The sequence below is a fragment of the Trichogramma pretiosum genome, unplaced genomic scaffold (assembly GCF_000599845.2).
Source record: "Trichogramma pretiosum strain Unisexual culture from Peru unplaced genomic scaffold, Tpre_2.0 scaffold46, whole genome shotgun sequence".
Lineage (NCBI taxonomy): Eukaryota > Metazoa > Arthropoda > Insecta > Hymenoptera > Trichogrammatidae > Trichogramma > Trichogramma pretiosum.
This window is the reverse complement of record NW_019641609.1, coordinates 1,361,654-1,387,672: the sequence shown is the minus strand read 5'-3', so window position 1 is coordinate 1,387,672 and position 26,019 is coordinate 1,361,654. Positions and strand designations below refer to the sequence as shown.

At 38.2% G+C, this 26,019-nt stretch overlaps 4 protein-coding genes across 6 annotated transcripts; 1 reads left to right on the top strand and 3 right to left on the bottom strand.

Annotated features, from left to right (window-relative positions):
* Positions 1-11,042: 11,042 nt before the first annotated feature.
* On the bottom strand, positions 11,043-12,433 carry LOC106654733. Its single transcript, XM_014374734.2, has 2 exons — positions 11,816-12,433; positions 11,043-11,726 (listed from the first exon to the last, which is right to left on the bottom strand). Exons 1-2 carry the CDS (start codon positions 11,885-11,887, stop codon positions 11,097-11,099), a joined length of 702 nt encoding a protein of 233 aa, XP_014230220.1. The 5' UTR covers positions 11,888-12,433; the 3' UTR covers positions 11,043-11,096.
* A 1,575-nt stretch (positions 12,434-14,008) lies between these two features.
* Positions 14,009-15,045, top strand: LOC106654952. The gene is made up of 2 exons (XM_014375117.2): positions 14,009-14,232; positions 14,571-15,045. The coding sequence occupies exons 1-2, from the start codon at positions 14,089-14,091 to the stop codon at positions 14,967-14,969; spliced, it is 543 nt and encodes a 180-aa protein (XP_014230603.1). The 5' UTR covers positions 14,009-14,088; the 3' UTR covers positions 14,970-15,045.
* LOC106654950 (beta carbonic anhydrase 1) lies at positions 14,985-25,869 on the bottom strand. Of its 3 annotated transcripts, none has more exons than XM_014375113.2 (4): positions 25,585-25,869; positions 25,354-25,438; positions 24,873-25,060; positions 14,985-15,492 (listed from the first exon to the last, which is right to left on the bottom strand). In XM_014375113.2, exons 1-4 carry the CDS (start codon positions 25,675-25,677, stop codon positions 15,091-15,093), a joined length of 768 nt encoding a protein of 255 aa, XP_014230599.1. In that variant the 5' UTR covers positions 25,678-25,869; the 3' UTR covers positions 14,985-15,090. The 3 variants fall into 3 exon arrangements, with proteins under 3 accessions (XP_014230599.1, XP_014230600.1, XP_014230601.1); XM_014375114.1 differs by having other exon boundaries at positions 25,354-25,479; positions 25,585-25,673; XM_014375115.2 differs by lacking the exon at positions 25,354-25,438.
* Positions 23,180-24,795, bottom strand: LOC106654951. The gene is made up of 2 exons (XM_014375116.2): positions 23,740-24,795; positions 23,180-23,675 (listed from the first exon to the last, which is right to left on the bottom strand). Exons 1-2 carry the CDS (start codon positions 24,303-24,305, stop codon positions 23,660-23,662), a joined length of 582 nt encoding a protein of 193 aa, XP_014230602.1. The 5' UTR covers positions 24,306-24,795; the 3' UTR covers positions 23,180-23,659.
* Positions 25,870-26,019: the final 150 nt, after the last annotated feature.

Genomic DNA, 26,019 nt, shown 5'->3' with positions numbered 1-26,019 from the left:
TTTTAATTGAGAATCGCGTTCAATTCAAATGATAGTTTTATAATCGTTGAATTACGGTAAGACTCGCGCGAAATGGTACCCATTTCATCACGAATTCAGTCAACGACACATAGCCGTTAAGAAAAAAATATATATAACAATAATAATGAAAGAGCTACTCGAGAAAGGCTGTGTGCAAAAAAAAAGTAACGCTCGATATCTCGGACACGCGCTCGAGCCCGCGCGTTACACAAGTTTTCCGTGCTCGCTTGCACCCATACCGTATCACACTCGAATGCTGAATGAACGAAAAGTTAAAAAAAAAAAAGAGAAAGAAAATTATGAGCGAGCGCAGAGATGGTTTTATGTACATACATATACATACACACACGCGGAAACGTTGTAAGACTGTATCATGCGCGCACTACTGGCGCCGCGATCATTGTTATCATTATTATTACGAAACGATATAAGAACCAATTACTTACACTTGCACTATTGCGCGGTTACGCTCCGCTGGCGTATATTAACATGAGAGGAATGCAAATTTGAGTAACTATATTTGATTAGCATTGTAATGAAGTTTCCTTCGGCACGAGGCCTCGCAGTCGATCCCCAAAATGTTGCGATTTCGCCCGCGTGTGTGTGCGTACAGAAACGGATGGATGGGCAAACACCGACGCATATATTAAAGGAGTTCCGATCGTTTTTATGTCGTTATCATTTTAAGGTAAAGTTATTATTTTCCTTCGTTTGAAATAATGGGTTTTCTACGTATTAGTCGTTCATACGAAACAAAATATTTATAGAACGAGCCTTAAGTAAATTAATAACGAATCCTCTTTAATGAGGACCTTGCGTACGTACACAATGAGAAGTAAAATAAAATTACGAGCGGCAAAGTCCTATACCTCCTGATCCAAACAAACTACTTATACAATTATTTTTATTTTGCCGCTTACAGATTTATAGATGTAAAGGTACTCGCCATCTAGCGGGAAAGGCTTAAAGTGGAAATTAATTTTAAAATGAAAAAATACGTCTGAATTGAATCTCTTTGATAGATGTGATTTACTTATTGCTCTTATATGGGATCCATTACCGTAGCGCAACCACTTGTATGAAGCCCATAATCACTCAATAATTCTGCCGGGTGGAACAAAGAATTGGAACGTGTACACAAGCATAACGATTTCCGAAGTTCGATCCGACATAATTAACGGCCTTTTTAGAGTCAATTTCGGAAAAATTGAGGCCAGCGCAACAGTCGTCTTGAGGAGAAATGACAATCTTACTCATATATTAGTACTTGTTAGCATCCTAACCTAAAAATGAGTACTCTGCTGCTGTTTTTAAGCTCTTGAGCTATAAAATATTGTTATTATCATGTGAATAAGCTTTTTCAATAAAATTAGGGACAGCTCTATAACGCAACAATTGACTATTGTAAAGGTTTTCGATCCAGCCTAGAAACAACATTTTGAAAATGATGTCAAATTAAATTATACAAGATAGAACCGTATTCTGAAACCAAATGATGTTCATTCTTTTGCGAGACTAACTCACACCTACTATCAATCAATTGTTCATAATTCATAAATCGTATTTATCCACTTGTAGCTCTATTAATTTTTTTAAGTTTCCTGAAATATATTTTGGTGCCAAAACTTGGTATCTTTGTGTCACTGGTGTTGCTATTTGTTATGAAACTCGTTGCGGAGATGGTGCTCCTGATACAGATTCCGTTGCCGATCTCGTAACTCTCGTGCTGCTGTTCCGTTGGCCAAAGAAGCACGTGGACAGAATAGAATTTACATGGTCCTATTAGCCGTTTCTCCAATTGATTGAAGGGCAGTGGCAGTATTGGCTGCGCTTATAGGGCACCAGCTCTTCACTAAGGAGATTCGAGGGATCCGCTTCCAGCAATTGACAACAACTGAGCAGTAACCGTTGACGCATATCGCAACTAGTACCAAACTATTGATTCGGTGGTTTGAAGACATTCAAGAGAGTCAAGACTAGCACGAAGATTTTCAATATAATGCTGCGAGAAGTATTTTTAATTCAAATATTTTTGGTAAAAAAAAAGCGTAAAGGCACCAAGAGATCAAATCAATTGAAGTACCCAAAAAACCTAACCATTTGTGTTAGTTATAAACAACCGCAAATGAAAGATTCACTCAATTGTTTATTTTGTCCTCCCATGAAAAATGTTATCGCGACAGTCATGCGGTAGTAATAAACGTGCTGTGACAGCGATATTGGATAGTCAGACTGCGCAAAATTTTAAAAAGCTCGTATTTAATTTCATAATCTGTCAGGCTCTCGGAGCAAATCCGTCTCCTCTGCACATGGCCGCTTTGATGTTTCGTTCGGTTACCTTAAAAATTTCGGTTATTTTCGTGTTGTGGTCTGGATATTTTTGGCCCGATACATGCAGTTTTAGTAAAAATATGGATGATAGTTTTTACGTGTTTATGAATAAAAGATTATAAAAAAAAGTTATTTCTGGCATTTTTTTCGCCCTAGGAATATTAAATGAATTAAAAATCGTTAAAAGTAGCATTTGGAATATTAGTATATTACTGCCCTAGGCCGGGAAAAATAGAAAAGTCCCAGGGCACGTGAAATAAGCGACCGAGGCGAAGCCGAGGTCGATTAGCACGTGCACTGAGGCTTTCTTTTTTCCCGGTATAGGCCAGTATACGATTTTACGTATGCCGGGCCTGAAAATAGCAATCTCCCGTTTAGCGCAGCGGCCGGGAAATGCTACTTTCGGGCCGCTGGTACGTAAAATAGTATTTTTTGTTTCTTTCTAATGAACTCAAATACACAACTAGTTTCCTAACCAGCGAATTTTAGTTTTCAAAAATTCAATCGCTTTATTTTTCAAATAGAATAATATGATGCAAAATTACTTGTATCTAACTTCAATAGTTTACAAGATATGATCGCATAAATAATTTATTTATTTTTACTTTAAACAAAAAAACTTTTGTGAAAATTAACCTTGGAAAATCGATTCAGTGTATGAGAATGCGCATTGTAACGTTTTAAAACACTGTGAAGTCAAAGCACCGTAAAAAATCCAAAATAGTAACATAATATGAAAATTACAAATCTTATTTAACTTTTTAACTATCTTGTAAAATACAGCTGTGACTTGAGGCGAAAATCATTATGCACAAAGCGAGTAAGATCAAAGTCGACATTTTGAATAAAAACCATAAAACTTTCAACAATTTAGTCTAGGGGCCAGTGGGTCCACCATGGCCACGGGGTCTTTGATGGGCTCATCAAGGTTTTTCTTATGCATTTTGGGCTGCTGAATTTCCATGGTGCATGTCACGAAAATTGGTCAGAAAAAAGTTATAAACAAATGATTATGCAATAACTATAAAATTGAATTTTTTGCTCAAAAAACATTTTAATAAGCATTTTTGGGTCATTTCAAACAAAAAAGTACTCTTGTCATTTTTTCGAAAACTCAATAGTTTACGAGAAAAAAGCGATTCAAAGTTTAAAAAAACTCGAAAACGGCCCAATCGATCATGCATATTTGCGCACGCAACATATGGCTTAGTACAATAACAAATTATTTATATACTAACATTTTCATAATATTTTATGATTGATGTATTATTTGGTAAATGCGTTACCCCCTACATCAAACAATATTCAATTGCATATAAAAAGAGCTTATTTTGTGACATATTTGCAAATAAATTGTTTGAATGGTGATTATGAAGTATTAGATCTATTGGACTTCGGCTACATTCAAGAGAATGATGGTCTAACACCAGAAATGCCTTCATAGTTACTTCCACCCATCGATGAACTTGTTCCATCGTGTACTTGCAAAGTTTGCAACAAAATTACATATCTATGCAATAAAATGAAAATTCCGTGTTGCTCATTTTGTTCATGTATGAAGCACAATACTTGTAAAAATAAGTTTAATGATGATATTAGTTCCACCAAAAATTTCGACGACGATAATATCGAACAATTTCTTTTTAATGAATAAAACTTACTAAATATAATATATTGTTAAAATATTAATATTTATAATACCTTACAATCCATATTATTCAAAGTATCAATCATAAAATATTATGAAAATGTTAGTATATAAATAATTTGTTATTGTATTAAGCCATATGTTGCGTGCGCAAATATGCATGATCGATTGGGCCGTTTTCGAGTTTTTTTAAACTTTGAATCGCTTTTTTCTCGTAAACTATTGAGTTTTCGAAAAAATGACAAGAGTACTTTTTTGTTTAAAATGACCCAAAAATGCTTATTAAAATGTTTTTTGAGCAAAAAATTCAATTTTATAGTTATTGCATAATCATTTGTTTATAACTTTTTTCTGACCAATTTTCGTGACATGCACCATGGAAATTCAGCAGCCCAAAATGCGTAAGAAAAACCTTGGTGAGCCCATCAAAGACCCCGTGCCACGGTGGACCCACTGGCCCCTAGACTAATTTGAGTAAAAGAACAAGAAGTTAATACTCTGTATTTTTTCGGACATTTTATTTATTTTTTCCGGCCATTTCCAACGTACGTGTCAATTATTAAAAATTCAGTCTCATAAATTAAAGTTATCACCGTAGCAACAAGGGCAATTAAAATCATTCAATACGTAAGTTTTACGATAAATCACACGGTTGTATAATTAGATGAACGTTTTCCAGAAACACAGAAATAGTTTTATAGATGGAATGCAAGATCACTTGCATTTATGTGAACCTTCTTCTATTGTAGAGAAAAACGCGAATTTAAATGTATGAATAAAACTTTCTCCTTTAACGTTTTTGGATGATACACAAATCCTTGCGACATATAACGCCACGATTATGTTTTTTTCAAGTGAGCTCCACTGGTTGTCGTCGCGGGTTTGTTTAGCATAACGCGGGATGATCCAAGGTATTTGCTAGATGTATCTTTTTGCAGCATCATCCGAGAAAAAAATGAATGATGCTTTGTCACACCTCTTCGTTAAATAAGACCTAAGCTTTCACAGGTAAACGTGAATGAACATTCTTGCGACGCCAATAAAACAAAGGGAATAACTTCAAACGTTCTATAGTAGGTCGAAGAATTTACTTTAGTCGAAATTCATAAGAATATCATTAAATTCATCTGTGATGTCTTGCGCTTCTTAACGCGTAGCAAACCGTTGCTATAGGATACATTTATGAAGCCTTCAAAAATATACTTTTGTGCTGCCATAATTTTTTTTTTTAATTAATCATTGAGAAGGCTCAAAGATGTATAACGAAGCGGAGAAAGTTTTGATCATAATATATAGGCCAAGATGTACGTATCGTAAACACGCGTGCGTAAGCAGTTTGTAAATTATATAGGCTACGCTCCGTATCTGAAAATCTCAACCGCTGCAGAGGAATTCTGTATCACCGGGTAAAGTACCCAGAGACGCGGGAAGTAATATATGACCTAATCTCTTATTTATTTTCATCAGTCCTTTCAATCAGGACTCGATAAAATCGAACGAATTAATATACGCTAGAGTAAAAATACCTACTCCACCAAATATAGTGTGCCTGTATTTGTGTAAGTAGTTTTGTCAGCTAAGGTAAACCCGGTAAACAGTAGCTTCATGAAATTAATCTCGACATTTGGTCACTTCGGCTTTAATCACACTCTCCGGAGGTCGCCGGTGGCCCCCGAGGTGCGCGTATACATGTTTGCGTAGCTTTGAGAATTATAAGCGATCGATTCATATGGACGCAACTACATGTTTATTTGCACGCGCATAAAGTATATAAACCGATTTCGCTTTTTTTCGCTCCCAACGACTTGCGGCACGAGCAAAATAGCAGCAGCAGCAACAGCAGACGAAAAAGTTCGCGTTACCGATGATTATGTCTCGGAGGTATCATCCCGTTTATACGTAAAATACGCATGGAGCGATGCATGCCGGCATCTCTCACTCTCAATCTCAATATACCGAGCGTGAATGCGTTGCCCACGCGCGTGCATCACGGACGAGATACACGATCCGAGGCCTGGCAAAATCGACGAGAGAGGCGCGCGCGCATGTTGCATTGTATAAGCGTGTATGTGTGCGTGTATTAACGCGACGAACTGACCCACTTGAGAAACAGGACGAGACTTTAACATCGCAGAGGGCCCGATGGACGTGTATCTATGGCTCGAGCTTGATCGGGTTTGAGTTTGTCCGATCGGCCGTGGCATGGAAAACAATTTTCCAGTTAACCATTTCGATTTCTTGATCTACGAGCTAGTGGACCACCATAAGCTTTTTTGCTCCTCAATTTTCAAATTTTATACCTTTTTAACCTAAGGAAATTAAGTGTCCAGTTTGATTCCAGGTGTTTTATCTCACTTTAAAACAGTTTTTGAAGGTAAGAAGTTTACAAAATGATCGTTTTTCTGAAAAAAAATTATAGAACCAAAAGAGCTGGGACAAAAAATTTTGAAATTCTTAGAAAAATTCGACTAGGAATTATAAAACAAAATCCATGTCCAAATTTACCGTTTAAACTACTTTACACTATTGATGGGAAAAAATTAATACGTTTTCCTAATTAGATGGCTATAGAAAATTCCAAACGCATTTTTCCATGCACCTTCTTAGTTCACCGCGAAACTGTAGTGATCGATCATTTAAAAAATGTAATCTCTGTACAGCTGTAAATTCATTTATATTTTATATACGTGAATCTTGATGTCTAAATTAATTTAATAATAGCCCGATTAAAGAAGAAAAAGAGCAAGAGTAAAGTGAAAGTTATTTTGTTATTCAAATTAAAATGTCAGCGTACGTCTATGAATGTGCGTTAGGTGATATACATCACCGTATTAATCGTATACGAGCGAGGAATTAAAAGCGTTTATAAACAACCTCGGCGTCTGATCTAAAAAGTAAATATTGGGGTAGACTCTAAATTTTGTATGCTTGAACAATTTGTTTAATTGTACGAGGAATTGAAAATAGCATCTTGTTTTTTATTAATTTTTTTGTCAATATTTTTGCAATAATGATTGCAATTCAAGAGGTTCGAGAGTAAATTGAATTCACAAAAAATTTGCCTTTGCGAGCCTGGCGAGTAATGAAGGAGGGAGGTGGAGGAGGGGGGGGGGGGGTTTAAATTTAAATTTGTGTTTGAGTTAGAATAATTTTTAGCAAGATTATGTCATTATCAAAATATCGACTTTACCTAATATGGGTCAACTAAGCTACGGCAGACAAGTCAAATTCACTAAAATATACCTGTTTTTTGTACAATTTTTGTTAAAAATCGCAGCTTTTAAGCTTTTATGCTATAAAACTTTCCATGCAACTTATGAGGAGGATGTGCTTTTTTTCGTTGCATAAAGTATCAATATAATATTATCGTTTCGAATTAAGTCTTTTTTAAAGAACTAATTCGATTGTTCTATGAATTTTTGCGATTTTTCGGCCGTTTTCAAATACCGCTGCATGATGAAGATGTTGAACCGATATCGTTGCTGATAGTGGTCAGTGGTCATCATCTCTTCGTATCAATTCCCGCGTAGAAAAAAAAATGAAGGAAAAGTGTAGGAAAAGTGTAGGAATAGATTCGGAGATACACTTTTTCTACACTTTTTTCTCGCATTGATAATCTTAAAATAATCAGGTCTTGAAAAGACCTTTAATTTGCTTTTTTCAAAATTTTGATTGCTTCAAAATTAACTGCTGTAGAGCCGTTTGAATATTGCTAAAAAATAGAAAAAAATCGAAATTTTTCTAGTTTTCTAATAGCTGAAGTTCACTCGGAGAAACACCAATTTTTCCTAAACTCCGGGGTATTCTTTCGTGTGTAATAAGCTAAAAAATGACGTAAGTTTCGACCAGAATATTGCATCCTAGCTCCGTATAGCGGCATTTTAAATATTCAATTTTTTCGTATTTTTTTTTCTTTCATCCGTCTAATGATTACACGCTTTTTATTATGAGAACATTCACAAAATACTGAAACATTTTCCAAATACTACTGATGATTAAAAGCATCTCAAGACCTATCTTTTAAGCCCCCTAACGAGCTTATAGGTGTCTCGGAGTTAAATCTACAGCCAAATTAAGAATATAATCATTAACGAAGTTGAAAAATAGAATCGCGATTTCAAGCTTAACTATACTAAAGTGTCCTTTAATCCCCAAAAAAATTTGAAAACAACATTTTCGACGTATTTTTCGACGAGAAAACCAATGGTGACCTTGGATTTGACCTTGAACATAACCTCTAAGCTACAGCGAACCAAAATTGATTTTTCGTTTGGTGACCCCCATTTTTTATTGCAGATTTGAAAAGAGCGGAAAATTTTACGTTCAAATACATCTTTAGTTTTATTTCGGGTCATTTTATTCCATTCCTTATGTGAGATTATTCTAGGTTATGTAAGGTCTTTTAGCTTACAACATCGCCCTTAAGTGACCATGAAGATATACTTCCATAACCTAAAAAAAAAACCAAAGATGTATTTGAACGTAAAATTTTCCGCTCTTTTCAAATCTGCAATAAAAAATGGGGGTCACCAAACGAAAAATCAATTTTGGTTCGCTGTAGCTTAGAGGTTATGTTCAAGGTCAAATCCAAGGTCACCATTGGTTTTCTCGTCGAAAAATACGTCGAAAATGTTGTTTTCAAATTTTTTTGGGGATTAAAGGACACTTTAGTATAGTTAAGCTTGAAATCGCGATTCTATTTTTCAACTTCGTTAATGATTATATTCTTAATTTGGCTGTAGATTTAACTCCGAGACACCTATAAGCTCGTTAGGGGGCTTAAAAGATAGGTCTTGAGATGCTTTTAATCATCAGTAGTATTTGGAAAATGTTTCAGTATTTTGTGAATGTTCTCATAATAAAAAGCGTGTAATCATTAGACGGATGAAAGAAAAAAAAATACGAAAAAATTGAATTTTTAAAATGCCGCTATACGGAGCTAGGATGCAATATTCTGGTCGAAACTAACGTATTTTTTTAGCTTATTACACACGAAAGAATACCCCGGAGTTTAGGAAAAATTGGTGTTTCTCCGAGTGAACTTCAGCTATTAGAAAACTAGAAAAATTTCGATTTTTTTCTATTTTTTAGCAATATTCAAACGGCTCTACAGCAGTTAATTTTGAAGCAATCAAAATTTTGAAAAAAGCAAATTAAAGGTCTTTTCAAGACCTTTAATTTGACGGGTTCGAAGTTTTTTTTGCTTGAAAATTGACGGCTACAGAGCCAATTGAATATCGCTGTAAAGAAGCGGTAGAAATTAATTTAAATCGAATTTAAAAACCTTCAAGCGACTGGCGGCACGGGTTATCTCAATTTATATGAGCTAAAATTTTGCACAGACTATTTTTTTTGTACATAGATCACTTTTCCGGTTGGTCCGGGCGAAATAAAAAAAATTTTTTTTTTTGCTTCCAGTCTAATATATACATTTTTTCATTTCGTCTACCGGGCTAAGCTTTGGAAGCGCTTACTTTCCCTGGTCAATTTTGCTTCATGGGATGCCTATGTGCTTGTTTTTGTGCATCTCTTACTGAGCTACAGTTTTTTTCAAGCTCGCATACGACTCGTGCACATTATTTTTGCGCACTCAAATCTTAGCTGTTCTGTCTAAAAAAATTCAAAAATTTGTTGGAAAATTACATGTTTATACTTTTCGGCAATAAGGCTTAAATGAGATCTACGATTTTTTCTCAAATTTTCAAGCGAAAATAATCATACATATCGAACTTTTACGTATCTAAATATAGCTGCCTTTAAAATGAGTTGTATAGTATCCAACTCAATCTACACAGAACCTCCTACCTGTATACACAGGCTTCCTTATACTATCCCCGCTTAGCTAGGCCCATTATACCGAACTCTTGCTTTTTCTTGCCACGAATGGTAAGTAGCGCAAAACCGAAAATTCAACCTCTCCATTCAGCCGACCGCTGGAGCGCAGCCAGCCCAGAAGAGCCCGATATAAGCGTAATAGAGCTTTCGTTCCGAGATTTTTACGAGTTTTGCGCTCGCGAACCTGCGCAGAGGCGCAGAGAGCTCCGTTCCACGACGGTACACTTTTGGGGAATAAAATCACTTTATGTACGCGGGCTCGATATAATTTTAATTTCATACGATATACAAATGAGACTCGGTGGCGCACGGCACACGGGTCGTCGAGATAATCGAGATCGCGCTAAAAAAAAGTGTGCCTCGTTTCTGTTACTTTTCGGGCGTATATTATATTCATGTACGCGGGACGATATAGATCGAAGCGAGTCAATTAAGGCGAATTGCTCCGGCGGCGGCGCTGATGAAAAATTCAAAAATTCAAAATTTCGCCGGATCATCGTCGTTAAAGTTATGGCACGCACATCCGCGATAATTCATTCGACATTTATCATCGGTATGGATATGTATGTATGTATGAAGGCATGGGAGCTCGCGCGATATCCCTCCTCCTCCTCCTCGTTTCTTCCTTCGCTCTCGCGGCAGTCACGTTCTCTTTCTGTTCCTTCTTAGGACGTGGTCGTATATACATACATACACAAAGATGCTTGTTCACGTATACACGTTAAAACTCACGCACACACGATGATTTTTGCACACGTGTGCGCAAGTGTGTTATCGGGTTAGTGGCACGCGGCGCTCGCTCGCAGTCTGCTCAGCGCTCGGCAAGTAGTAAAGCTCGCAGCAGCAGCAGAGAGGCTTGTCTTCGTCGTACTTGTACATATACCACAGCTGCCTGTAGGTCTCGGTCTCTTATACACTATACAGAGATACCGAAGGTAGAGAGAGAGAGAGAGAGAGAGAGGAAAAAACACGTACATACACCTACATATATATACGTGATCTTCACACACACAGTTGTTGTATTATTGCCGCACACGCAGCGACGCGGCGCGCTATACAGCCATTGTGTCGGACTTGAACTTGACTTTATAAAACTCACACGGTTCCTTCGATGAGGCATGCACTCGCATACGGCGTGCCTTTTTATCTGTTGTTTTTTTTCGGGATTTATGGGGGGTATGTCGAGGAATAAATTACTTCCGATTCGTTTTGTTTATGTTATGTATGTACAACAAGCGTATTTATTTTTCTGGTTAATATATTATTCATTCATGTCATTCATATCGTCGTCCTCGTCCTCGTCCATCGTCGTCGTCATCGTGGTCATCGCAACCGTCTCGTTATACTCGACCGACACGGCGTACGGACTGATAGTGGTCGGCCGATCGGTGCTGCTCTGCTGCTCGATCATGAGCTCGGCGACGTTCTCGGCCTCTCTGAGCACGTTGCCGACCATCAGCTGGTAGGCGGCCAGCTCCTCGCTCAGCACCCAGGCCATGCCGAAGACGTATCTGTCGTAGTGGCTGGTCTCGTTGGCCCGCATCATCTCCCGCGACTTCTCGTAGATCTCCTGAAACTCGCGCAGCTCGTCGTCGATGCGCTCCAAGGCGTCGCGCGCCTTCTCGCCAAAGTCGCGCTCTAGCTCGGCCACCTGCTCCTGCTTAAGCAGCCTCACGTTCGTGTTGTTCTGACGCAGATGATCGAACAGTTCGTCGAAGGGCTTGGTCCAGACGTCTTTGAGTCCGCGCAGAGCCGACAAGGTGTCGTTGTAAAATTCAAAGACTTCGGTCCATTCCTTTTCCGTGAGCTGCGCGTGCTGCTGCTGCTGAATTTGGTTGTCGACGAGCTCCTGCTCCACTTCCTCTGGCGCCTCGTTTGCCTTTTGAACTTCCTACGTACAATATAGCATACACATGGGCATGTATCGACACGGAACATCCGTTAAAGCATGTAAGAAAAATGCGTAAATTTTCAACTCACCACCGGATTGCAGGTAACGCAAGCCGCGAAAAGAAGCAAGACGAGGCACGGCGCGAATTTTCTGCACGACATTCTTCCTCTTTGACACCTTATCCGCACGTCTATACCGAATGAAATTTCATGGAGCACTGTATAAAGTGAAAGGTCTCGAGCACTCGTTGTTGTCACCGCGCGCGCATGCCGCGAGGCGCTATCATCGTCGTATCGCCGTATCTTCGTCGTCTTATATGAAACCAGTTTTATTTAAAATCAGAAAAAGAAGAAGAAATTCGAATTCTCCAGCCCCTTTCGACCGATAATGGCGCGCCGGCGCGCGGGCAAGGGTAAGCCATCGCGTAGTGGGTCGCGCGATGCCGAGCTCCGTGTCATTCGACAGGCGCCACCTCCTCCACAACCGATGAGACACGGAAAGTCGAGCAAAAAGTTCATTAGTCACTCCCGGTGCCGCACTGATTTTTCGGGTGCGGCTGAGTTGCGGTCAAGCTTTATGTAAGCAGACACCGATAGCTGTCAGCTGACGTGACACTTTTTCGACACCGAGAGCCCGGTCGGGAGACCCATTGTTCCATGCCTATAAGTATATAATTTCACACTTGACTACAATAGGGAATACCAACACGGCGACTTGCGAGATTTGACGACGCGACGCGGCAAGTGTATATTATATACCGAGTCCTCGACAGGCCGGATTTCGAGCTCTCAATTATGTTTTCATTGGGAGTGAACCACACAAAAAGTAGCGTTAACCACGAACTGACCGATCTGACGTTTGTGTGTGTTCAATTAAACTCTGATTATCTGGAATTTAAAGCACATCATTTTGTGTGTGAAATTTAAAAAAATTGAACAAAAGGAGTCTGTGATGACTTAAGCTTACATTAGAAATGTTTGCTGGTAGATTAGCATGATTTAGCAAATGCATTGAAAATTTCAATGAATTGAAAATACGTCTAACGAACTAACGACTTAAATTTGTGGTTTTCGAATGTATAATTCCTGACTAAAATAAATGATGAGCAGCCGTTTGATTCACGAGTGAGCAAGATAAATAAAATTGATTTGACATGTTTTAATTCATAGATATACTGTGAAAATCAAGCGTAATCTTAAAAAAGATCGCGTGTGATTTGGGTACAGGCTACAGCTTTAAAACTGTAAAATTTATAACTGTTACAATACATCTGACTAACTAATTCAGATTTAATAATATTTACGAATCGTAGAACGCGAAATTCAGACGAATCGATGTAAACAGTATGGCATTACATGTTATTATTGAAGAAATTACATTATCGATCTGCTTATCGAACTATAATCACTTTTCTATGAATTAGAGTTTATCACTAAGAAGTAAAAAATGCTAAAAAATAATTCTATGTCACGCGGAATTCGCCGAGAAAGGCCTATAGCAAATTAAACATTTTAATTCGTCGCACCTGACCTGTGATAAACTCAACATTTAATTTCGTTGAATTCGAACGTTAAATGCGTTGAAAAAAATGGAAAACTCGGTACCTGCAACGAAAAGCTGCAGCATTCAATCTAATCGTATGGATCGGCCCATGCTCTGCAAAGTCCACAGAGTGTATTTTAAATCTAAGCAAAGTGAGATGTAGAAATAAGTGTTTACGAAAAAGAAAGGAAAAAAAGAAATAAAGAGAGAAAGAAAAATTTGACACGCCAAGCGAGCTCGCGACATTTTTGCACAATGCTCTCGCGCTCGTGTGCTGCCGATGAGGAAAGTACACCACGAGATAAAGTGACGTATTCGATTTATAATCGATTTGACAATATAAATCGAATTGAAAACGCGGACGAAAATCGCCTCGCCGGTGATTCGGCGATCGTCACGCGTTAAGAGCCGCGAGACGCAATAAAGTTATTCAATCCTCCGCGCGCTACTATTATTTTAGCCACTGTAAATACTGTGCATGCGGCTGCAAATGTGTGTGTGTGTGTGTGTGCGCGCGCGGATAATTCCTGGATCGCAGCGATCTATTATACAATGACACGATGAGTGCGTTCTATATAACGGGTGATAAAACACTGCTGCTGCGGACCGTGTGGTTTACCTTTATTTTTTATTTTTTATTTTTTCAAAGTCATCGGCCAAGTCATTCCTCGGCTTCCTTCTTCTTTTTTGTGTTTGCCCGACGCAGTAGCAGCAGCAGCAGCAGCAGCAGCAGCAGCGATGATACATTAAAAGAAAAATTCCGAAACGGCAGTCGTCGTCGCATTTTCGTGCGCGAAGGATCATCATCATCATAGTCGTCATGGCCCGTAACATCTCGATGAGCCTTCAGTTCGCAGCTGCTCTGGTGCTGCTCTTGGCCAATTTGGCAGCGGCTAATCCGGTGGCTAATAGCGACGATCGGGCGGCGACAGACGTAGTCCCGAAGCCCGTCGTCGCCGAATCGGTAAGTACATACTACATACGTAGCCACCGATTCTTGTACAAATATGCGTGTGTACGCTCTCGAGCGTAGACCTAGCTGTTGTTTGTACTATGTACCGTTTATTATTTTGAGCTGCTCTCGAGAGCTGCCTCGATTGACTTATTTTTTTTCGGGAACGACTTGTTTATGGAAACAGAGTCAAGTGGGTCCTAGTCTAATAACGTAACGGTAGCCCGCGAGCGGATATACTCGAGCAAATATTTTTCGAGACCGCAACGCTATGTCGGAGATCCGGTACTGACTCGAAATTATAATTGTAAAATGAACAAAAAAGAAAAAAAAAATTAATCCATACACAGGTCGAGGACGAGGCCGAAATCAGCGAGTTCTACGACGACTTCGAGGAGCTCTGGGAGACCGGCAAAGAGCTCTACGGCAACATGACCTTCGACAACTTCGCCGACCTGATGAAGATGACTTGCGAGAACAACGAGCGCTACTTCGGCAGCAAGAAGGCCCAGCACGCGCCCAACGTGTCCTTCATCAAGTCCCGGCTGAGCGTCATGTGCAAGGAGCTGTACAGCTGGAAGGACTATCTGCACACGGTGAAGAAGCACCATCCGGAGAACTTCAAGGAGAGCCGCGATCTGGCCAAGACCATACTCACCTACGACTACCTCAAGTACTACGTCTGCCTGTACATGTGGGCCACAGACGCCAAGATCGACGACGAGGAGCTGATCATGTTGAAGAAATAATTTTGACGTCAAAAGATCGTTCGGAATTTAATTCCTTGTATTTCACTAATAAATAAAAAAATAACTTATAAATGCAGCGATTCGCAGCAATATTTAACTCTAGATACATCAATATAATTATTCAGGAGTAGTAAGTTTTGATCTCTTTGAGAATGGGCGTCTCGTTGAGCTCGTTTATCTCGACGAAGCGCTTGTGCGCCCGACTGAAGTAGTAAATGTCGCCCGTGTAGATGTCGAACCAGATCGCGTGTATGTGTAGATCGTGCGTCTCCAGGCGCTTCTTCAGAAATCCGTACGAGGCGACGTTTTGCAGCTGCTGCAGCGTGTTGACCTGCGACAGCTTGTCCTCGACGGCGAAACGATTCTCCGGATCGATGTAGGCGACGATCTTGCGCATCGGCGTCTCGGCGCGAAAGATCAGCGGCTCTTCGTAGCCCGACACTCGGAGCTGCTCGAACTTTTCCAGGCTGTTGGACGCGTGGGCGCACAGCCAGGCGCGTAGAGGCGATATTCGCCGGTTTTTCTGTAAGGATCGTGAAATTTCGTCAGTTTTTCGGCGCGATAAAATGTATGGGAGAAAATTATGCTCTGATTTATTGAGTTCGATAGAGTTTGATCGCGAATTCATTCGATTGATGATCTGTTGCATTAATCCTATATCATATGATTCAATACCTTCACGAAGAGAAATATCGTAATAATTCATCTATTATATCATTAGCAAAAATCGCTATGTTTGCTAGGAAGAAAGCCCCAGAGTTGATGTGTGAGAGTAATTTTATACATAGGTATATATGCAAATTGTGCTGTGTATAATATCGTGTCTTTTGGTACAATTATAGTAACACGAGAAAAATGATAGTATAATATTAAGATCTTACAGAGTAATTTTTAAATTTGTTAAATTATTCTTAAATAATGCATATGAGTATCATTTCTTGGGTGATATTATTTAGTTTTTTGGAAGCTCAGTGTATTCAAGTAAGCGCGATTTCTGCATTCATATAATAGTTGAATACAACGATTTTTATTCAAATCATTTGCTCCCATTTTAAATCATCAGATTTCGATTTCTTTGAACCTTTTTTTGCATCATGTTCTTATTTGTATTTATGCCTCTACAAAAATTTTGTTTTGATACTTGAGGATTTACAATATTCCATCTGTTGGTGGAATCAAAAAGCTCTGAGTATGATATATTGTTACAATACAACATTCTTAAATATTCCTACGATACATTCTAAATTTTTCTATAGATCAATAATGTACTGAATAATATTACCCGCCGAATACAAATTCTCATTGTTCGAAATTGTTGTCTGACCTGACAACTTTTCTTTTACTAAAAATTATTATTGATTATTTAAATGATTTAGAACTCGTGAAGATTGATATTTTCCGGAGATAAATTTGGATTAATTGTAAAACAATGAAAAAATGACTAATTTATCATGAAAAATTCAGAAACAAAATTTGGAACATGTTGTACAATTATAAGACGCTTTTCTTCTAGAAAATTTTTTGTTAAAACTCAATAGCTTTCGAAAATATTGATCATAAAACAAATTGATCGTAATGCATTTACACGCATGATTTTATCATAATGTCATGAAATTTGGTCATCAACATTGATTGATCAAAGTGCAGCTCAACTAGACGCGTAATTGTTATTATTGTTAATCGAAGAAAAGTTGACATTTTGATTGTTTCAGCGGTGAAGTCATATTGAATAAAGACCATGGTGCATTCCCCCTTAGCCACAGCTTCTTGTACCTACTCATTAGTGAGATTAATGACCAATAATTCCCGGTCATAAACTTTTTTGGGTGCATTTTCATTCAATCGGGTTAGAACAATCAATTAAGTTAAGGTAATTCAAGTACAATGCTTATGTGATCACATATCCAGTGTCATTATTGCATCTTAATTAAAGTAGGTGGCTGCGTCATAGGTTAAGATTTGTCCCCATCACCGAATTAATTATACTCAGGCATTAGACTGTTTCTCATTGACCTGTCCGTCCACAACTAACAAATTCAAATCAATCAATTTCATACGTGTTCTTTGCCTACTTCTAATACATTTTTGCTCTTTTCGTTTTTTTTTTGTAGGAGTCTTCTCTTTTTAAAACAGAAAACCGTAAACTTTTTTTTATAATTTAGAATATTACAATTTGAACCTTTCTCAGGGATGAATTTGTTTTTCGAAATACTTGAGCATTTATGATACACGAAGAGCATTCAAACCTAGTGCGATTAACTGAAATTAAAATGCCCTACCCCTTATTCATACCCTTTATAAAGGGCATGAGAGCTTGTAACGACATGACAACACATCAATATGAGAGTCCGCGTGAACTAGTGTTTTTTTTTGTAAAAAAAATCTGCGTTTTCACATGCATGTAAATCATTAATTTGTAATTTAAATGTCTGCGTTATGAGAGTGAGCGCAACGAAAAATGCTTTATTTTTTATGATTTTTTTTCCTTTTTTCTGCCACAAAAATGCAAAAGGAGGATTTACCCTTCATAATCAAATTTTTCGATCGGCACCCTGGAATGGTTTAGCCGAGTCTCGAACCCAGCTTATCCACTCCACATGCAACGATGGCAGAGGCGTACGGTTTGGACTACTAAGCCACTAGATGCACGTTCATTTCAGCTGGTTTTTAAAGTTTCATATGATTACTTTCTCTTTCTGTGATTATGTTTCACTTGAATAGCTTCCCAATCGTCTCCCCAGTTCGTCACGCCAACTATTGTCAACTGGCCGTAGCATCATAGCTACGATTCGACCAATTACCTCAGGAGTCACGTCGCCTTACGAGTTCCACTTGTACGTGGTAACTGTCATACGGAGGCGCCGAATTTCGGTACGAATGAATTCGGCTCAGCTCGTCCCCGCGACCAAATGCGCTCATACTTTTATTTTAGGATTTATCCGAGTCTTTTCAGTGGCTTGCGACGACCGCTCTAATATCGCGCGACTCGCTGCTTCTTCTTCTTTTGTAGTTAGTTCTTATCCATCCTTAGCGACGAGCTATCAGCTTAATTACTTTCTTTCAATCTCATCCTCCTTCTTACTCTCATATAATTATTTTGTGTTGGTTATTTTTATCCTCTCACCCTTCAAGTATCAATTACCCAGGTATCAGTTCATACATTGCGAAGAGTCTTTTTCACGTTCCTATTCTCATGGTCAGATATTCCGTTCGTTTGTCATAATGAGTTTATGAATCACGAGCGTGGACCTCTGTTTCTCACGCCAAATTTTTTGTGAGCGCCCGGCCCCGAGTTGCAGTTTTATGGCGTGAGAGCGACCTCTCTTGGAATAAATTTAAACATTTTTTATTATATTGCTTGATGTTACAAGGAGATTTTTAGAATTAATTAGTTTTAGAAGGCTAAAAAAATTCTCTAAAGAAATCAACGCAAACTGGTTCAGATATTGTAAGGACAGTAAGTAAATGAATAAATTAGTAACTTGATTGTTAACAATATGCTCAAACGATTTTGAAATAGCCCCTTGGACACTGATCACGTTTATAGTAAAATCAAATTAGTTTGGAATTCAAGACATAATAACAAAAGATAAATTTTACTCAATCATTTTACGTGGTATACTGAATAGAAGGATCCATTGTTTGATTTAAGAAGCACTGAAATGGAGCCTCAAAAAATAATTCAAGTGAACAAGACATCATTGTTTTAGACGACAAAAAATACATTTGTGATATTCGCCCAAAGTCATTTATACTAGAATCCAGTTTGACAACACACCGAGATACAATTCATAATGAAAAAAAAAAAAAAATTTCTCATGTACCAAATGCGAAAAGAAATTTGAGTTTCGAAGTCATTTGAGTAGACACCAAATATCAGTACACAAAATCTGCAAAGATTTCGCGTGTGACAAAGCGAGAAGACATTTGTGGAAAAATCAAGTTTATTTAAGTACCAAAAATTAGCACACAAAAATCCCGAAGATTTCAGGTGCAACAAGTGCGAGAGGAAATTTGAAAATAAATCCACTTTACTCAAACACAAAAAAATATTTCACGAAATTTTCAAAAATTATTTATGTGAAAAGTGTGCGAAGAAATTCTTAAATAAACGGATTTTTCTCTTACACGTAAAAACAGTCCACGAGAGTCACAAAAATTTTGTTTGCGACAAGTGTCAGAAGAAATTTGGACAAAAAACTAAATTGCTCTTTCACCAAAAATCAGTACATGAATGTCTTCAAGATTTTACTTGCGACAAGTGCGAGAGAAAATTTGGGAAAAAATCGCATTTGCTTACCCACCAAAGGACAGTACACGAAGGTCGCAAAGATTTTGCATGCGACAGATGTGGGAAAAAATTTAATCTCAAAACATATTTGTTTAGGCACCAAAAGATGGTCCACGAAGGTCGCAAAGATTACGCATACGACACTTGCGAGAAGAAATTTGGAGAAAAATCGAACTTAATTAGACACCATAATACAGTTCACGCAGGTCGCAAAGATTACGGATGCGATGTGTGCAACAAAAAATTTGGGCAACGAAATAATTTGATAAAACACCAAAAAACAGTACACGAAGGTCGCAAAGATTTCCCATGTGACAAGTGTGAGAAGAAATTTGGACAAAAAACTAAGTTGCTCTTTCACCAAAAGACAGTACACGAAGGTCGTAAAGATCACAAGTGCGATAAGTGCGAGAAAAAATATGGGGATCAAAACAATTTGAAAAGACACCAAAAAACATCTCATCAAGGTCGAAAAGATTATATATGTGGAAAATGTGAGAAGAAATTTACCCAAAAAGCGCATTTGTTTAAACATCAGGGGACAGTACAAGAAAATCGCAAGGATTATGTGTGCGACTAATGTGAACAAAATTCGAACATAAAAGTAATTTGATCTTGCACATTAGACTAGTCCATGAAGTTCGCAAAGACCACGCATGCGACATGTGCGAAAGAGAATTTGGACCAAAACAGCAGTTGCTTTCACACCGAAGGCAAATACACAAAGGATTCAACGATTACACAAACAGCAGTTGCGAAAAAAAATGATGATTGACAATTGTCAATATTTGTAGATACTTGTACAAATTTTTTTTGTTAATAAAAATTGTAATTGTATAATGTATCTTACCTAAACCTAGCGTACTATCGAATATCATTACACCTTTATTCACTATCATGGCAATACTTTATTTTGGGCAACTTAGTTACCTAGAGCTCTTTAAGCAAAGATCAGCCAAGATTTATTTTTTCACCTTTTATTTGGAACTATGAATGGAGCGAGTTTTCAGTTGGCTACTGGATTTTTAATAAACCTCACGTAATAACATCGCATTTCTTAACTAATCAAACAATGTGCTAGTGATATATTTCGATGAACTTGATGACAGACTGATTGCTTTACTGCTAAAAGATATGTGATCGGTAATAAATCAATGAAAAATACCAACTTGGAAACCACTTTTTAACTTAAACCAAAACATTTGTCTAAAGGTGGTTGTCTGACAACCCAGGCTGCATATGTTTAAATTCCACTTTTTATTGTAGAAAATGATTTGTAGTACCAGTAATGTTTCTGAATGAATATGAGCATATTAGCAGTTATATAGTATTTTAATAATTAAATTATAATGATTAAATTATATTAAAAAACTTATCGACATCATTTGTCATGATTTAAAAAAAAGAAAAAAAATCTCATTAAAATTGTTTATGCATTTACTTTTACAATTTTAAATTGCGCGCTTTTAGTAGCTGCCACTTTATGGAGCTCTGTCTCGCGCTGCGTGCTAATAGTGGAGGCTTTCATTTAGAACCATGTGTTCACTTCCTATTCGCTCTGAGCGTTTGGGCGGAGCTTAGAGTAGCGCTACAGTCACCATATACACGTAATCTTATGGAAAAACAGGACGCGTCCTGAAAAAATGCCAGCGTCGGCCGCTTGAACTAAATTTTTTTCTTATGAGAATTAACATGACAAAGTGCTACGCTGCGCTTACGCTCGGAGCCAATAGATAGACCACGTGTTTTTACTCGATTCATGTGGAGTGCCCGCCGATTCAGTTAGTACACGTTACGACGCCTTAACGCGAACAACAAGCAAAGGTGTGCATCTACTGCAATAAGTGATTTAAAAGTGAACAAATATCTGTATCTGTGTGTGTGTGTGTAAACGCGAAAAACGATGTCCACGTGCGAAGAAGAATTCGATGTAACTTTCGATATCCCAGAACCATTAGTAAGTTTGAGGTACTTAAGAAACAAGGTTGATTGGAATATCAAAGAGGAGCGATGTAATTTTCTTGTCCAAGTCTATCACATACAAGTAGCGCGTCGTTCGCTTCCTAAATTTGAGCTCTTTTTGCGTCCCAAAGAGATTGAGTGTCTTCTCTGGGACTCCATAACTTACAATGACAAAAAATTCAATTATATGCCAGGCAACAGGTTCATTGCGCTCACTGCCATAGATGAATACAAAGACAAACCCGACGTTGATAAAAAGGGAATTATATCGCCACGTCGCGCCACACCAATACATCATGCGGTTAAAAACAGTTGGAGGTCTCATGTCTGTAAGGAAATGATCCTTGATCTTTTTGGAATATACAACATGTTTGATGTGAATTACACCGACGAGTCTGGATGCACACACTTTCACGCGGCCTGTCGATTTAGCTGCGACGAAGTCGTTAGAAAATTCCTCGAGCGCGGACAAGATCCCAATTGTATCTGGTCGAAAACGGGCGATTCGCCGCTACACTTGGCTCTAACCAATGATTCGGGACACGTGGCTGAATTGCTGCTGAGGAGAAGAGCCGATCCGAATCGAGCCAACGAAGAAGGATCTACTCCCTTGCATATTATTTGCAGGAGAGACACTTTTCATGTTGAGGACTTGACGGAATTTTTCTTGAGGACCAACGACGAGCTAGATCAGCAGGTCCAGATCGATGCCCGAGACAAGTTGGGCCAAACACCCCTTCAACGGGCCGTGATCGGTTGCTTGCCGCTCTCGGTCGAGAGTTTGCTGGATCATGGCGCCGATCTGTCGAGCTTCGTTTTTCCCACTTCGATTCGATTCAACGAGCGGTTCAACTTGCACATCGACGAAGATATTCTATATAAATTGGGATTAATGACTGGTCTTCTAGCCATCATCGAGTGCCTAGAGAAAAAAGGATACGAGCTGGACAGTAACGACGCCCTGATAGTTATGAAATTATTCGACAAGCTCAAATTGTTGGAGTCGTTGGAGGATCTTGACGAACGATGGAATGAAAGGTTCGCAGAAACAACTAAAACGATAATGATTATTCCGAGTCTGTCGCTCTACGATCTAATACATTTACGAACCCAAGAGACGACAAAACGACTGAAGTGTATAGACTACTACGAGTTAGTGAAATCGGACCAATTGCTACGGATCCATTTGGAAAAGCCATATGAGGCTTGTTGTAGACAAATATGTGAGATGATGTCGAGAAAATTTTTTCAAAGCTGGGCACTGGATTCTTTCTGGAAATTGATACACTATCAGCTGCCCCTTGCGATATGTGAAATTATTATCAAGAAGTTGACGAACAGAGATTTATACAACATTTGCGTGGCGGCTACAGGTCAAACTAATCAAAACGGTAAAATAAATGTAATAACGACCGTAATAAAATGTAATAACGAAAGACCTGTCAGAACCAGAAAAGCTCCAAAAAGGCTACAAATTAAATGGGCTGAAAATAATTAATGTAAAAGGAGTAAAAAAGACCCTTTGTCTATGTAATGTGTGCGTGTGTGTAAAGGAGCTTGGAAGCAGGCACGGATGGGCAGACCGCAATCTCCGTGTGTGTGTGTTACGTATGTACACTGTGTTGTTGCTGTTGATGGCGTGATATAAGCGCTGATTAAATATCGATTGACATTATGATATAAAACCGATACCAATTCATTCAAAAATCTGTAAAAAATTATGCAAAATAAATAAAATGTTCAAAATACAATACATTTTTCTTCTTTACCATGTAACTTTTAAAATAATCTATGAACCCTAATGTTTTTGATTTTAAACTAAAGTTTCGCTGCTCTTTTTTCTTATCTTTGTGCATGTATGTTTTTCCATTTATCAGGGAAATGTCTTACTTAGTAAGAAATTCAATTCAACTGAAGGATTGATTATATTTTCTAGAAGAAGTTCTGTACCAACGTATTGCTTTTTTTGGCGTTTTTTTCATACTCCAAATACGATTTTACTTTATTAAGATAAAAATAACAATTCTATTTAAATAACAATCGTTTCATAATTTCTGCAATAAATAGTGTCACTGTATTTTTTTCATACTATTTTCGTAATTTTTTTATTATATTTTTCCGATAAAATTGCAGCATTTTCTCCTCTAAATAGAAAAGATGTAACCGTATGTAAAATCTTCATGAACTTCTATAATTTTTGCTGGTCAGGAGCTCGGATTGGATATTTGCGGTAATACAATCTGGTCAGCAGTGTAACGTTGAATAAATACGTGGTTTTATTGTATTTATACAATTGGTCAAGGAACAGAATTGACCGATGAGACATTTGGAGTAGGTGGACGAAGCTGATGGTCGTTCTTGGGCAAAGTTGGGGAATGATCTTCGATCGGATTGATTGAATTTTCTGACGGTTGAACAATGTTGATAGCTTTCAGTATTATAGTACACCATCACTGTGGTTTAAATGTAATATTAGAGTAAAAAATTGCACTAACTATTTTTTAAATGTTCACTCACATTAATTGTATTGATGTGTCTTTTATGTATGTCAACTCGTCCCTATCCAGGCGAAGGCTTCGTAAATACGATCTTATTCTTTCCCAGGGTTCATTTTCTCCCAAATACTCTTCATGATTAAAAAAATATCTAGCCTTTTTAACAATGTTACGGTTCACTATGTAATCTTCTGGTTTATCACACAGTTTATTATACACCTCGGTCGCTTTTTTATCGTTGCAACGATATATACTTTTGTATTGTTCATAAGTTTTTTCGGGATACAGGACATATTCAACGCAAGCGATGGACAGTAAGTCATGATTCACACGATACAGATTAACGACCTTCAAATAATCAATCGGGTGACGTTGAATCGTAACTTTAAACAACTCCACTTGGTCGTTCGTTGGATCCTCGAATTTAAATTTTCTCACTGTCGCTCGTAGCATTTGTCTTAAAACGTTTTTGTCGTTACAATTGAAATTTTCATCATTAATATTGTTGGCGAGCAGGTATTCTTTTAATCTAAGCATGGATTCTGCATCAATTTTGAAAAATATCTTATGTATAAACATTTGCAACATTTTTTCTAGTGTCAAATGCTCTGATACTGGTGGAACAATACTCTTATTTTATTTAGAATAGATTAATTAATATTACAACCCGTTGTGCGAGACATCCGAGAATAATCAGGGTTCTATCAATACTAATAGTTATACAAACATAAACTTGGCCTCTTGTCAACATCGTGTTCCCGCGCTCACACACATGTAGATACGAATACAAATACAACGGTGAAGAATAAAAATACGAGATCATGCATTCAACGTTTCTTTCATTTGGAAATGTGTGGAACTTTTTTCATCATTCTTCATGTTGAATACTGACAAAAATAAGATTGCGTTAAAAAGCTATCACGTATTGCCTTATCTACCGTAAATCTGTCATTAATAATACTAATTTACGTTCATGTTGATCATTAAGTTGTTTTGACTTTATATAATATCAGTATCGATATAATAGCAATAGATCATTAGAGAGACGAATTCGCGATCGAAGTAACTCGTGTATTACATCAAAATACAGAGCGAAATTTGTTTCATGCGCACACAAATAACTGTGTACTATTGCATATTATTAATTTGCCTTACCTGCGAGGCGAACTCCTGATCTCTAAGCGCGTAGAGCAGATTCATGGCCTTGCAGTCGCTGTGGCCGCAAATGATAATGTGCCTTATGTCATTGACGACGCAGCCGAGCTCGAGGGCGGCCGGCTCGCACATGGTCAATTCGTCCATAAAGTGCGACGAGTGCGGCACTATGTTGCCAGCATTTCTCACTACAATGAAAATAAAAAATACATCATCTCTCGGCGTATCGATCGATTATAATACTCCGGACCTTCCTCCGGTTATATATAGCAATCTAGCGTATAGAGGACGGAACAAAAAAAAAATTGTATTCTATTCTATACATTCAAATGAGGCGTGAAGAAGTCGGCTATTACACGGCATTATAATTACGCAAGCATGAAGATTAACCCAGTTTTCAAATGTGGTGTATGAGATGATGGTGCAGCAGCTACCGAATGGATCGATACACGCTAATTAATCATCATTGTGTGTCAATTACCCACGAACATATCGCCGACGTTGGTTTCCGTAAATCTGGTCGGTATCATTCTCGAGTCCATGCAGGTAAAAAATACGGCTTTCGGCTGTTGACAATCCAAGGAGAAATCGAGTGTTTATATGCCATCTATAGCAGTGGGCCACAACAACAGGTGTGTATACTCGCATCATCAACACGATATAGTCAAGTACTTATACTACACATGCATGTGCATGCTCGATCGGTGCTCACCTGTGGATTGTCTCGGACCTGCTGGAATTGCTTCACCATACCCTCCCGGTGACATTTTCGGTACTTCATGACACCCTTGATTATTCGGTCCATCGCGCCGAAAGGAAAACTCGCGCTATTTTTTTACTTATTTATTTATTTCAGCGCGGAAATTGTTGTCTGCTTCGGTAGCAACGCGGCATGACGCATCATGAAATCGAGACTGCCGAGAGGAGGCAATACACATAATGTACGTATGCGTGCAACGTAATTCCTCGTTTTCGTCATTGCACGAACATTGCGCGAAAGAACAATCTTAACTCGAGCTTTCGAGTAAGCGCGTAGAGCAGCTAGCGGCGGCCTTGCAAATATGAGCGGTGGCGGCGGCGCCGATCACGTGCGACAGCTACTTAACTACGCATATCATCGAACGATCATCGATCGGCTATACACAGC

Bases quoted from the DNA above. Each gene is read 5' to 3' on its own strand.
- LOC106654733 (XM_014374734.2), bottom strand. From the start codon at position 11,887: ATGTCGTGCAGAAAATTCGCGCCGTGCCTCGTCTTGCTTCTTTTCGCG. The intron at 11,727-11,815 runs GTGAGTTGAAAA...TATTGTACGTAG, and splicing joins GCGTTACCTGCAATCCGGTG to GAAGTTCAAAAGGCAAACGA.
- LOC106654952 (XM_014375117.2), top strand. From the start codon at position 14,089: ATGGCCCGTAACATCTCGATGAGCCTTCAGTTCGCAGCTGCTCTGGTG. The intron at 14,233-14,570 runs GTAAGTACATAC...ATCCATACACAG, and splicing joins AGCCCGTCGTCGCCGAATCG to GTCGAGGACGAGGCCGAAAT.
- LOC106654951 (XM_014375116.2), bottom strand. From the start codon at position 24,305: ATGTTGCAAATGTTTATACATAAGATATTTTTCAAAATTGATGCAGAA.
- LOC106654950 (XM_014375113.2), bottom strand. From the start codon at position 25,677: ATGGACCGAATAATCAAGGGTGTCATGAAGTACCGAAAATGTCACCGG. The intron at 25,061-25,353 runs GTAATTGACACA...TTTTCATTGTAG, and splicing joins CGTCGGCGATATGTTCGTGG to TGAGAAATGCTGGCAACATA. The intron at 15,493-24,872 runs GTAAGGCAAATT...CGATCCTTACAG, and splicing joins ATCAGGAGTTCGCCTCGCAG to AAAAACCGGCGAATATCGCC.